The 15,302-nt window shown below is 34.7% G+C and overlaps 1 protein-coding gene across 5 annotated transcripts in view; it reads left to right on the top strand.

Moving 5' to 3' along the window:
• The window catches only part of LOC101901389 (GAS2-like protein pickled eggs), a 377,420-nt gene that overhangs the window by 345,532 nt on the left and 16,586 nt on the right, over positions 1-15,302 (top strand). For all 5 annotated transcript variants that reach the window (XR_009342326.1, XM_059123065.1, XM_059123063.1 and 2 more), the window contains one exon: positions 12,995-13,102. Coding sequence is in view for 4 of the 5 variants with exons in the window: in XM_059123065.1 (XP_058979048.1) it covers positions 12,995-13,102 (108 nt within the window). In the remaining variant the exon portion in view is untranslated. The remainder of the gene's footprint in view (positions 1-12,994; positions 13,103-15,302) is intronic.

Below are 15,302 nucleotides of genomic sequence, written 5' to 3'. Positions count from 1 at the left end.
CTGCACATTTTTCAGTTGTAATTCGAATAATTTTTTATTCAATTTAAAAGCGATTTAATTTTTAAAGCGAGGTATTCCAATTGTAATTCGAATGATTGAATTACAAATTGAATTTTTCCAACTAGATTTCGAATAATTCGAATTACTTTTGGAATAATCCGAATTATAAATGGAATAAATCTAATTACATATGAAATAATTCGAAATACAACTGAAATAATTCGATGTTCTATCTCAAATTACAATTAAAATATTTCGAATTACATCTGAAAAAGGAATAGTTCGACCGATAGAAATAGTTTAGCACAACTCTATTCTTCCTTTATCTTGAAGGGCATCTAAAAGCAACACGAATTTTTGCCATCAATGCCTTCAATTTTGTTTCTTAAAAATGCATGACTTTTTACGAAAAAGGCCCGGTTTTTTTTTTTTTTTTTTGAAAAAAAATTGAAAAAAGGAAGAAAAAAGATTTGAAAAAATGTTCTAAAACACGATATTTCTGGTAGGACGTAAAACCTATTAACAACAAGTAAAAATGCTGTTAGTTCGGCCGGGCCGAGCTCTGAATACCCTCCACCATTTGGAACGAATTTTGCAATTCTCAAAAAACAATAAAATCCGTTAAAAATTCTGTTGAAATTTTAAAAATGTCGAATTTAGTTGTTATATTAGGGTCTATACGACGACGTGGATCTGCATAGGCAAGTTTTGTCATAAGCTATTACAATATTCAAATTCGTAAAAAAAATCGGCGAATAATGTAGCTAAAATCATTAAAATACCGAATATCGGGAGGTACCGTTACATGGAGGGCTATACGAAGACGTGGACCTGCACAGACAATTTTCTGTCTTGGATTGTAGTATCAATTTCGAACTTCAAATGCCAAATTTGAAACAATTCTGGTGAATAATGAAGCTACAGTCATCAAAATACCGATTATCGGGAGGTACCGTTATATGGTGGCTATACGAAGACGTGGACCTGCACAGACAATTTTCTGTCTTGGATTGTAGTATCAATTTCGAACTTCAAATGCCAAATTTGAAACAATTCTGGTGAATAATGTGGCTAAAATCAACAAAGTGCCGAATATCGGGAGGTACTGTTATATGGGTGCTATACGAAGACGTGGACCTGCACAGACAATTTTATGTCTTAGGCTGTAGCAGCCATTACGAACTTCAAATACCAAATTTGAAAGAACTCCGGTGAATAATGTCGCTAAAATTATCAATATACCGAATATCGGGAGGTACTGTTGTATGGGGGCTATACGAAGACATGGACCTGCACAGACAATCTCCTGTCATAGGCTATAGAATCCATTATGAACATCAAATACCAAAGTTGAAACAATTCCGGTGAATAATTCCGCTGAAATCCTCAAAATTCCGAATATAGGAAGGAACCGTTATATGGGAGCTAAACGAAGACGTGGACCTACATGGCTCATTTAAAATACCAAAAGTCCTGCAGACATAATACACATTTGACTAAAATTGTATCAACCTACTTCAATTCGTTCGGAAGCTAGAGTAATTTCCACAGACGGACAGACGGACCGACATAGAATTTTATAATAGAGAATATATATACTTTGTGGGGTCTAAAATGTATTTTTCGAGGTGTTACAAATGGAATGACAAATATATAAATATAATATACCCTCCATACTATGGTGGAGGCTACAAAAATCAACGATATTTGGGCTGAGGACCCTTAATAATTAGATTTTTAAAATACACAGTCTTCAGGCAGGAGTTCCTTGGAGGATATCTAAAAAATGATGATTTTTCAGCTCGATATAAAATTGCCGAATTCAAACCTTATCCCAACACCGAATGGGACATTCTGTGGTGTTTTGCACTTTTCGTACATTTATAGAACACATTTCCAAAACCAACTCCTTCTCTTATTCACAGACAGCAACAGTGGCATTCATATCTCATTTCAGGATTCCAACTCTATCCCTTCGTCCAATACCAAATTTAGTACTATTTAGTACATTTCGTACGAATATAGGACGAATTTTCACTTTGTACTTTTCGCACAATTATAGTACATATTTCCAGAACCACCTCCATACCTCAATTCCAGATACTACAGAGTCGTCAATATCAAATTTGAGGATTCAAGCCTTATCCCTAGACAAAATACCTAATTTAGTACCATTTAATACATTTCGTACAAATATAGGACACATATTTCAAAACACCGCCAAATCTCAAACCCACATACCGAAACCACTTCCATATGTCCAGGCTACACATTAACAGAGACCCTAATACCAAATTTCAGATTTCAAGCATCTATCTGTTCACTCAATACCAAATTGTACCAAATATAGTACTATATAGTACATATCGTTCACTTGTAGCACACATTCCCAACACATTCACATATTTACCACAAACCTAAAACCAACAGGGACCCCAACACAAAATTTCAATATTCCAGCTTAATCCTTCCACCCTAAACCGAACAGTTCCAAATTTTGTACCATTTCGTACAGTTCGCACACCTGGTACATATTTCCAGAACCACCTTAATTTATCAAGCTCACTTTCCAGCCTTGATTCTCATATCAGATGTCAAGTTTTTAGCATCAGATAAAACAAATGGTACCATTTTAGAAGTTTAGTACCGTTTTCGAACTTTGCGTAATCTTCAAGTTTAAATTTCAAAAAACCTTTTCGTACATATATCCTGCACTCCATCAGTGACTCTCCGTTTGTCCAACATAAAGTGTTAAAATTTTTGTTATGGTGCTGGGTCCAGTTGGAATTTCCAAGGTCTGCGGCCGAAATGTTTGCGGGCCCAAGGCTTTAATACACCCTCCACAATATTTTCGCGATAATTTTCGGCATTTATTCTGATGCCACGGTCAATTAATACGAGCGGAGAGCGACCATCGGCTGTTATGGCGGCCCACACCATCACCATGGCCTGCGCTTGAGTTCTGATGGCCAACCGAAGGTGCACATTTTCAGCTGACCTCTTTGACAAGGAAACACGATCATTTTGTTTGTATACAAACTGCTGGACAACGAATGTCTTCTCATCGGAGAAAACCAAATTCGACAGTTCACCACTTTCGGCCACACAGCCAAGAAACAACTCTTTAGCTCTTTTGAGTCTATTTTCTTTCTGTTGCGGTGTAAGTTCTTGCACTTTTTGGAATTTCAATGGCTTTACCACGAGCTCATTTTTCAATATTTGCCGAATGGAATATTGCGATATGCTCAGCTCACGAGCCATTTTTCGGCCACTACGACGACGCGGGTTTCGATCAAATCGGTTCTTTACCTTTCGAACCATTTCTGTATGTATTTTAAAGATTCCCCATTTACATTCCAACCGAATAAACAATAATTTGTTGATTAAATTACACCAAGTGGGGTTAAAGTATTCGATACATCCCCATTCCAATAATCTCCATCAAAAGTGTTTTAAAGTATCGATTACTGTAAAGTAATCATTTCAAAAATATATTCAATTGAATTACTCCACAATTGCATTTTGACCAACAATAACAACAACATCGGCAGCAGCAGCAGCATACAAGAAAAAACATGCATTACATTGACTTCCTAGTGGCGGAACATAAAGATGATGCTACCTTAGATTGTGGTTATGATTTTATGGTTGGGGAATAATAACAACAACAAGGACAACCCAATGAAACACGAAAAAAAGATGGCAGCACAGTGAAGTGATTTGTAACAAACATGATTAGCTGTTTAAATGTCTTCAAATAGTAAAGGGATCCGTAAAGCGATATTAAATTTTGAAATCCAATTTAATTTTTTTAGGTATATAATGTTTGAGAACTGCAGAAATGCTTCTTACAAATATAGGTCCACAGATAAATATAGGTCCACCTTTTGGTACAGCATTTTGAATCCTGATTTTAGTTATTTCAAGGGTAGTGGTCTCATTTTTTAATTGATTGTATAACAAATAATGTTGTAGAATATTTTGACTACCTAAGTTTTTAACCATATTTTAAAAAATGGGCCAAAAAGACCCCTTTGTCGACCCACTTGAGGATTAAAATTCACGACCAAAATATTTCCCGCATTTTTGTTCTCAATATTGCCAAAGACACTATAAACCTAAAATGTACCGATTCCGAATAATCCTAATCCCAAATTTTTCAAAATTGTGGAAGAGGGGGATCATGCCCCCTCTCTTTCAAAATGCAAATACAAGTGTCTTCTTTTTACTTCTGCTATTGTAATCTGATAAACAATTTTAGTTCCGTTTACACTCTCAAAAATTAACTCTAGTCGTTTAATTTTTAAAAGAAAGTCCCTTGTTGGTTTTTAAGGGATCCCTTGGAAATCAGGTCAGCCCAGGTGAAAGTGTTTTCAAGACTTAAGTACTCAACAAGATTGAGCTTCTGTGTTGATTTATCTTCCAATGGAGTTTCGTTCCAATGGGTTTTCCTGCTGTAACTTCGATCTAGACATAACCTCAATCGGGACATAACCTCAATCTAGGCATGAGCTCATTGCAAGGCTTTCCTTAAAGGAAACAATATGACCACTTTTATATTTGAAGGGGTACCCAATAACACTACGTATGTGATTACCTTGTGGTCAACAGCAACCCAAAGAAATACGTTTGTTTTCTTTTCGTTAAATTCAGTATTTATAATTGACAATGTTTCGTTTAATATTTGTTAAGTACAAGAATGTGAATGTTGCTTAAATGCCGATAGAAAGAATATCAAAAAATAAAAGGAATTTGGCTCTTCCTCTTATCATACCATTCACTGTAAATGGTATGCTCTCATGAACAAATTATGATAACATAGATGCTCGATTGTAATTGGCTGTTTCCGGCACTCTCTCCTCGCTTCTCCTTGTTTTTCCTTTTAAGCTTACTCATTTTAGTACAAACCTGCAACTTGGCAGCACTGTTCATATTTTTTTAGGCATCACATAACAAATATGTTCACACGCCTCCGACCAAAGTGTGTCGGCGACGTTATAATTACAATATGATATTCTTATATAAACTAATGAATAAGAATGAATACAAATTGTATTGAAATTAGAAAATATGATTCAATTAGAAAAAGGAAATTAATACGCCAACATTCTGAATAATATAGCCTGCTACTTACTCCATAAGTCTTTGAAAACTTCATTTTCTACATCTTGAAAATCGGCATTTTCCTTACATTCAATATCGTCATTTCATCTTCATTCTGAATTCATTCATTCCTCCTAAATACATAAACACTCGTTAAGTTTTATTCGGATTCCATAATTTCACTTACTCCACATTATTTTTGTTAAGACCAATGGGGAATCGGTTGGCATCGATGCATAGCTCGCATTCCGAAACACTATGTCTCTTACTAAAAATTTATCGGGAAATCGCTCGGAATGATATTCACCATCCTTCTGAAAACTTTAACCTTATTCGGTATTCATTTGGAACCTTCAGAAAAATTCCGGTTTGATAACAACCCCTTTTCTACACTATCCACAACTTTTCATTGTTACAATTCAAATTGAAAACAAATTTACAAATGTTGATCTCTTTTAAATTGGATTTATTTCAAAGTAATCGAAGACTTGCAGCACAAAAATATCAACTCTGCTTTGACATGATAGGGGCATCCCCAGGAAAATTTTTCAGTTAAGCTATTATCAGACGATAAGGGTTTGACATATGTGCTGTGACTTTTGTTATCCATGTGTACTTCCGTGTGTATTTAAAAATTTTTATTTTACTCATAATGCTTGCTATTTTTATTTCCTTTGTCACGTTGTGATTTTATTGTATTTTCTAAGAGATTATTATGCTTTATGTATGACTTTTTACCGCACATTTAATTTTATATATTTTTACACAACAAACAAACAACACTTTTCATTAAATTATATTTCTCCGATGACATTAGGGCTCGCTGTGATCGAAAAAGTACATATGTACCACGGTAGAAAAATACAAGTAGATGCATCAACGCTTGTGAACATTGATATGTCAAACAATTCTTTTTTTTTTTTTTCAAAAATAAATAGATTTTTATCAGTTTTCTTATACGACGCTAGTCGGAGGTTGTTATGATATGCATTTTTCAAGAAGTTGTACAAATTTAAATAATTTTTCATTCAACATTTTCAATTACAAAATTGGTTTGACTTTTCAATGTTCCAGCAGCTGTGTCAACGCGTCTACCAATATTCTTCTACCATGATATGTACCATGGTAGAAGAATACAGATTGATTTTGAGAACATAATCCAATCTTCCTCTTCGATTATCACTTCTATTTTCTTTTCAGCCCTACTGGAGCAATGTAAAATAATGAGAAGAGAACACAATAGCTTCTATTCTCTTTTTATTTAAAAATATGTTCCTTAAGTACTACTGAAACTAATCTAACTTAACCTAATCACAGCTATACAATTATTCTTATCTATTCTAATATCGAGTGGAGAACTTGTCATTTCATTCAAGTGGTCTTGTACATCTGCTGAGCACATCATAACTTTATTATATTATCTCACACATTATCGTATGCGTCCGCGCACAAAATCACCGAATTTTTCACATGTGATATTTTATGGCGGCTGGAAAATATGTAATTTTAGAATATTTAGTGTTTATCCCTAGATTTTCCCGGCGCCTCAACCGCACTCAAAAGAATGTACAAAGTCAAACAATTTTGAAATGGAAATTTTTGAATGAAATTATCCAAATAAAAATTGTACATGTCATAACAACCTCCGATTGGAAAACTTATAAAAAATTATGTCTGACATATCAATGTTCCCAAGCGTTGATGCACCTACCCGTTTTCTTCTGCCATGATATATACTTTACTCATGTATTTCACAACTGAAATGTCGTCCATGTATCACAGGATACGTGCAACTTCTACATATGGAAAAATTGACCCTTATCGTCTGATAGCGGCTTAGCAGTTAACTGTACACTACCTTTATTATTTTGCCATGGAAATTGTTTTGCCATGAAATATTTTTTCCTTCTTAATTTCTGTTAAATATTTGCCAACGAAAAAAATATCTTTTTTTTGTTTTCTTCTCAAAAACATAATTAAATAATTTTTTCTATTATACTGTGCAGGTCTTCCTTTTCATTTTGTTTGATGATTCCATGACTCCCCAAAAATATGATTGCCGTTTAAGTTTTCCTTTTTTTAATATTAAAGCATTTTTTTCGTTATTACTTTTGGTTGGGGGAGCAGATGAAAGTCAAATAAAAGGTCAGAACTTAATGTGTGTTGGTTTTTTTCTTTCTCGCTGGCTGGCTGGCTCTTTTTCTTTTCCCTAATGGACAGACAGATTAGGATTTTTGCAAGCCCTGGCTATTTATTTCATTTTTTTTTTTCATCTTCCTCTACTGCGATTCACATTGTACATGATCCTCTGGGTTTAGAGTGCGGCGGCAGCCTCAACCACAGAAGCAGCCACCACCACCACAAAACATCATCTACCACATTACACGGCATGGAACAACATTAGACATTATCGCTGTGATCGTGTTTAGGTTAAGAAACAATTCATATGGCAATACTGCCAAGTCATGGGTGGAGAGAGAGAGGGGTCCAGGGGTAGAGGTTGGATGACAGGCTCCGGCATACCAAGTAAAATACACTTTGTTTGGCGCTACCTTTTAAGACATTTGTTGAACCTTTAAATGGCCCGTGTGCTATCTTCTAACAGCAACAGCAGCACCAACAACCAAACGAACTACTGCACACAGAGATCCAACAGCACAACGTGACGATCATCATGATCATCCCAGGGTCCAGCCGAGTCAGTTTGTCTCAAGATTTGTCTTGCCTGCAGAGGGTATTGCATAAATTCACGCGCTCCTTGGCAATTTGTGGTTGTTTGGTCTTGCTGCCGTTGCTTGGCTGATGCCGGGCGTATAGAGCAGTGATCTTGCACTCGCGTATGTATCATTTATTGTCTAAACAAATAATCCAACAAATAGGCCCACAAACAAGCCTCGTACATGGGGCCAAACAAATCTGTAGGAAATGCGAAACTTAGACCAAAAAAAAAACAACAACTCAAACAACATTAACGGCTTCTTTATAGTCTGACCTCTGTACTCCTGGGGTTCGTTTCGTTTTTTTTTTTATTTTTGGAAGAAGTTAGGATTTGCTTTGCCGTCTAGATGTCTGTCCCCCAGCCAGGTCCATGTGTCTGTAAATCACTGTTTATGGCAGGCAGGAAGGCATTCAGGCAAGGCCCACACACACCACCCCACCTTCAGCATCTCCACATACCAAACAACTGCCATAATCGTGTTTAACTACATGTTTGTTCCCTACCCATCGTCTCGTATCGTATTGACCATTCATTGGAAATACCCCTCTTTGGTTGTTAGAAGATCGTCACCAGGATCTCCAGACACGCGGGCCCAAACAACACCAACAAAAAAACCTTTAAAAAAGTGTAGGAAGAAACTGAACGAATGAAAATAAATAGACAAAAACCGATACCATTTGTAGCACTTCATATCGAACGAAACCCGAAACAAATTTCGCTCGTTTAGTTTTATGTTGAAAACCATTTAAGTAACAGAAAAACAATTTCATTTTATGTTAAATCGTGTCGATGCATAATTTCATTCGAGATATTTCCATTTTCGCCAGGGCTAGCCAGAAATTCTCTGAACTCACGCAATTTGTTCGGATCGAAATGATTTCTTTTTTTAAGGAAATGAAAAGCAAGATTTTCCAATGCATAAAAAATAACGGATGACTAATCGATAATGGTCAAAGGGGTATGCAGATGGCATGGTAGAAGAATACAGGTAATCGTATCGACTCAGCTGATGAGACAATGCTACAATTTTTAAAAATGCATATCATAACAACCTCCGATTGGTGTCGTACGCGAAAACTTATAAAAATCTACTTTTTTTAAAAACAAAAACATTTAAAAAAATTGACATATTAATGTTTCCAAGCGTGGATGCATCTACCTATATTGTTCTACCATGGTAGATGGCAGCAAATTAATTTTTAAACAATGAATATTCGGCCAGCAGTATTCTGGTGTTGAAGAAGGGTTAATTGAAAAGCCAAACGTGTTAATTTTTACTCAGCTTCTGTGGAATTTACATCCCTGGAATAAAAACTATCAGCTGATTTGACATTGTCATCCGATTTCCAATATATATATAATAATAACCTGCGAACTTTTAATACTATTTTGACTTCCAATGTATCCTACTTCAGAATTAAAGAATAAGCGGTTGCATTCACAGATGTACCATTGCTGGTTAGATTCTTGTTGTTGGCGTTTACGTCAAATGAAATCGACTCTCAATTTCAGTGGATATTATTTGACGTATACGCAATGCAATTGACAGTTGAAATCTACTGACTTTTTTATGTGTTTACGGCGTTTAATGTCTTACTCAGGCGCAACGGTATCATGGCAGAAGAATACAGGTAGATGCATCAACGCTTGGGAGCATTGAAATGTCAAAAAATTTTAAATGGTTTTTTAAATATAAGTAGATTTTTATATTTTTTATTTTACGACGTCATTCGGAGGTTCTTATAATTCGTGTTTTTTAACAATTTTTACAAATTTAAATAATTTTTCATTGAACATTTTCAAATCCAAAATTTGTTTGACAGTTCATTGTCTCAGCAGCTGTGTCGATGCGTCTATCTATATTCTTCTACCATGAACGGTATTTAATCCCATATCGTGTTCTCATTGTGCACTCCGTTTAAGCCTCCATATGAACATGGCATAAGTACGTTATGCTCTCATGGCAGAAGAATACATGTAGACGCATTGAAATTGAAATTTTTGAATGAAAACTTATTTTATTTGTAAAAATTTCTGACAAATGCATATTATAATAACCTCCGATATACGTCGTATACGAAAACACATAAAAATCTAGTTATACTTGAAAAAAAAAACATTTTAAAAATTTTAACGTTTCAATGTTCCCAAACGTGAGAATAGTTAATACATTTTTTTAATTACTAACTTAAATTTTAATATTTTGTCGGTCCACCGTTAGCGTCAAAAACAGCTGCTAGACGTCTAGGCATCAAAGACACTAAACTTTCAATTATATCGGGCGTTATTTCAGACCATGCTCGAACTAGGTCTTTTTTGTCATATTTTCTCATTTATTTTTTCAATCCCAAACATTTTCTATGGGATTGAGGTCCGGCGACTTGGGAGGTAAATTAAGTTGTCCGGAGCATAATAGAAAAGCCAGTATCGGACGACGTGAGTTGTATGCTTCAGATCATTGTCTTGTTGGAAGATCCATTTAGTTCCATGTTACCCAAGTTACCGACAGATGGCTTTAAATCTTCTTCTAATATCGATTCATAGAGCTTTCTATAAAAACATAATTGACCACTCCAGATTCCGCAATTCAACCTGCCACCACGGTGTTTAACTGTAGGTATTATATTTTTTTGTATATAGTGCTGTGTTGGATTTTCTCCAAATTTTTGATCGTCCATCACTTCCCAAAAATGTTGTATTGGATCCTGACTTACTTTCTTGATTATACTGCTAACATCTCGTTTGGATAACAATTTCGAGCTTAACTATAGTTTAGTAAAAACCAGTGGTAGTTATTTTTAACCTGATTCCAGGAAACAATTTTTTGGGGGGACGGACACGGAACCCCAGATTTTTGACCCGAAATTCCGGGTTCAAGACGCGGAATAGACATCGTTGGAAAGCTTATGAAAACTCTGACACTCTTACCTTTCCAAAATGTTACAATTTGTGCTATTACCTTTCTGCTTTCCAACGATACTTATATTGTCTATATCGGGCAAGTGGATCCGGGTCTAGTCCAGGTCTTGAATCCGGACTTTCGATTTAAAAATCATTGTCCGTTTCCCAACATAAAATAAGTTTCCCGGAATCAGAGTAAAAATAACTACCTCTGGAAAAAATGTCGAGAAAATCAAAGAGTTTCTATTAAATTTGAGTTGTTCACAATTTCGATCTTGCAGATCACCCTTTATTTTCAGTTGTACCGCTTTCATTATAATTTCGTATTACAGTTTGCACAGTTGAACGGCATAAATTACAAGTTTTGGCGATTTATCCGTATGATATATATTTCTTTACTAAAATATGAGTTTCGTTTCGGTTTCCCATTTTTAGAGATTCACGATGTAACAAAAAAAATATTTTATGGAACACTTTGCACACTAAAAGTTCGTTTACATACGAAATCTCTACACAGATTATTGGCCAATCACAAAACATATGACCATATAAAACATACCTTAAATTTATTGTGATTGGTCAATTATCAGGGTTAATACGAGTAGAGACCCTGTATGTAAACGTACTCTAAAAGGCTTCTAAAGACATCGAAAATAAAAGTGACGAAAAATAAATAAGGGTTCCCCTTTTTCAACTTTTGCATTTGTAGGAGTTGCCACTTTGTATGCACACTTTTTTCCCGCCAATTTTACATTGTATTTCTAATTATTTATTTTTATTATTATATTTTTTCAAAATTTATACTTTTTATAAATAAACTTGGTTTTATTGCTTTAAATATACACATAAAATTGGATTTAATTATAGTTGCCCATTGGCCAAAATCTTAAAATCGCAAGGTGTATGTTCACTTTATTCCCTCACTGTATGTATACGTAAACAAACACCAGCTGAGCGGCATTTATACCCTCCTAAGAGTATATCTCATTGTAGAAGAATACAGGCAGACGCGTTGACACAGCTGATGGGGCAATGAACTGTCAAAATATTTTTTGTAATTGAAAATTTTGAATGAAAAAATTATTCAAATTTTTAAAAAAAAATCAAAAAACTCATATTTAAACAACCTCCGATTGATGTCGTATAAGAAAACATACAAATCTACTTATATTTGAAAATCATTTTAAAATTTTTGACATATCAATGATCCCAAGCGTTAATGCATCTACTTGTATTCTTCTACCATGGTATATCCGCCGGGAAGAGAGTCGCACATTTATGTTCTCCCAATTTTTAACTCCCTGAACCTAATTGTGAGCGTAGCCTAAATTTACGCTCAATGAAGGCAAGCGTGTCTACTCATGCCTGTCCCCAGAGTACGAAATTAAACTATATCAAGCGTTTGCAATCGTTTCGTTCTGTATATGTAATCGAAACAAAGCTGATATTAAAATAACGGGACTTGTTTCTTATTTTGTACTTTTTGTGTAGATGAGTGGATATAAAAACAAAACTGAAATATACTCTGCTTGATGACCCAACATTGGAAACGAAATAGTACAATACTCATTGCAAACGTTTCCCTGTATATAAACTCGTTACAAATAGAGTACAAAGAAATATTAAGATAAGTTCATTACTTTTTATTAATTTATTTGACCATCATACAATGTAAAAAAGTCCACAAATCCAGTCCAATATTAAGAATAATAACTCTTAATGTCCCAGTCATCATTTCACACAACAAACGTTGGCAAACGTTTCCCAACGATTCATTAGAAAACGATACAGCTCGGCAACTCACAGCCGAAGTACATTGAGGCAATCGTATTGTTTGTGTACTTCTGTCACTGAAATTTATGTGGTTTTGTTTCAAGAACAAATCTATTGAAAAATTTTAAAAGTTTGTGTCTTCGTGAGAGGTGTACCTTAATCGTTTCGCTTATTTTCGTTCGCTACCTGACCCTGATCTAAACATATAAAGTTAACCCAATGGATATATGAAACTAAGTGTATTTCAATTGGATTTATAGATCCATTCAAATAGATTTATAGATTATTAGAAATAGATCCATTTTTATCTTAATTTTCTCTTCTCCATACAAGAAATACACAATAGGACAGTTCAGAATATTAACAATATTTATTTTGTAAACCATTGGGTTTCAATTTTTTCTTCATTGTCGTGAAATTAAAATAATAATTTCAAATGCCTTTATTTAAAATTTTGATTCTCAGTAACGTTCTTTTTTCTCCTTCTTCTCATTTCAGGTTCGTGATTTGGTCGAAAAATGTACCTGTCCATCACAGTTCCCCATGGTCCGTGTCTCCGAAGGCAAATATCGTATTGGCGATACAAAAGTTTTAATATTTGTACGGGTAAGTATGACGAATAAAAAAATTCCCAACCATCTACACACATATTTACATAATAACCGTATGCTAAAATTCCACTGCGAAAATATGCAAAAACGGACGGCGAGTGTTGAAGAAATAAAATTAACGCCACAAATGATTTCTCTTCCCTGCAACAATTCATCAATTGTTTTATTGACGTGTCGATTGTCGGCGTTGGCGGTGTCTTTTTGCTGGCACAATCGTAAAGACAGTGATGTCAATATCTTAAATCGCGTCATTTTGTCTTCTTCTTTTTTTTTTCGTTTTCGGTTTTGTCTTTCTTGTCACCTAATTGGACAGCACGGTGTTAAGAAATATACATATATATATGTATATGAGCATTTGTTTAAAATGTCCCAATGCAAGCCATTAAACTCCCCTCACTCAATTCGGACAATGTAAACAAATAAAAAGTATAAATTTATTTTGGCATACTGCATTACTAACTGCTTTTGCGTAAACACCTCACGAAATTGTCATCATTATCATCGGCATCCAACAACAGCGGCAAATGGCGGCAACAAGGTGGCACAACACAATTCGTTTTCGACATAATTTCCAACAAAAGATCCTATATTCAAGTGTCGCTATTATTTTATTGTAAATATTCGATTAATAGCGGCTGGAGTGGACTGGAGGATATTTTGCATAGCGGCCACTTCACTAACTAACTCCGTTCGAGTCCATATTCCGTTTCCAAAAAAAAAAAAACAGAAACGCCATACGACTATGGGGTAATTGAGTACTAGTCGTAACTTTACATGGTGTCCATTAATACAGCAGTCAATACAACAAACAACGATCCGTGGTGGGGTTCAGTGATTTTATTAACACAATAACGACGACTGACATCGACGGACTCCTCGCTTCATACATCCCCACATACATAAAGAGAAACGAAAAAAAAAATCCCTGCCTAATATGGAAATTTTTGTCGTTTAGTTCGATGACGACGAGGACAATGTTGGCACTTTTGATTGTTTGGGCACGAAAACGATAACAAATTTCTTAAATGTTCGGCATGAATATAAACAACTAAAATGTATGTTCCTCGATCTTAAATGCCAACGAATTGTAATTTTTATGGAGCTTATTTGTTTCGATTGTGTTTTTTTTCTTTTGTAATATCGAGGACAATTGACAGAAAACGATTGAGGTTTGAAGTGACACATCCTTGTGTGCAAAAAAATGGAGTTTATTATGAAGTTATCTGATGCGAAGTTTGATTATAGCTTTGTTTTTAATGGTAAAACTAGCAGCAAATCGCCCTAACAGAACTACATTGCTTAAAAAGTACGGCAACGTAAAACTCTTCAAAATTTCAGAAATATGTGGCAATCCTTAAATGTAACATGGACTCTCCATGGTAGAAGAATACAGGTATCTAAACAGCTGCAGGGGCAATGAACTGTCAAACCAATTTTGGAATTGAAAAATTTGAATGAAAAGTTATTCAAATGTACAAAACTCAAATTATAATAACCTCTGATTGGCACCGTATAGGAAAACATTTAAAAACTACTTATGTTTGAAAAAAAAAATTGAAAAATTTTTGACATATCAATGTTCCCTAGCGTTAATGCATCTACCTGTATTCTTCAAGCATGGTACTCTCTTTGACACAGCTGATCAGAAGATAAACTTTCACAATGATTGTAATGGTCGAAATTGCAGAACAAATTGTAAACAAAACTTAAATGAATTCTTAAATTTCGTTTTATTTTGAAAATCTCGGATAAGAGGTCGCGTGTGACCGAGAAAATTATTTCATTTTAAAATTATTTTAAAAAAAGACAGCAGCAACTCTCCAAGTCCCAGTCTGCAAATAAAAATTAAAATCACACAGGCAAAATAGTCGGCTCATATGCAAAATTCCAGCGTTGCCAGCTGAAAATTTAATAAGCTAGAAAATGCAACTATGGAAAATCTGTAGGGATATGTAGGTGCGTATAAAGCAAACACAAATAAACATAGAAAAACTAGAAACCTGGCATTGTTTTTGGTCCTATTAAATTAATAATAAAACAAAGAGGAAAAGTCTACCAAACACCGACCAAGGCCCATTAAACAGGTCGTGTAAGTCACAATTGAGATCGAAATACCCTCATAATGTGAAAATGTTTCTTTACGTTTTCAGACGTTTAATTAGCATTCATTTTAACAAAGCGCGTGAAATCAAGTG

The sequence above is a fragment of the Musca domestica genome, unplaced genomic scaffold (genome assembly GCF_030504385.1).
Source record: "Musca domestica strain aabys unplaced genomic scaffold, Musca_domestica.polishedcontigs.V.1.1 22, whole genome shotgun sequence".
In the NCBI taxonomy this organism is placed as follows: domain Eukaryota; kingdom Metazoa; phylum Arthropoda; class Insecta; order Diptera; family Muscidae; genus Musca; species Musca domestica.
This window is presented reverse-complemented; position numbering and strand designations above follow the sequence as displayed.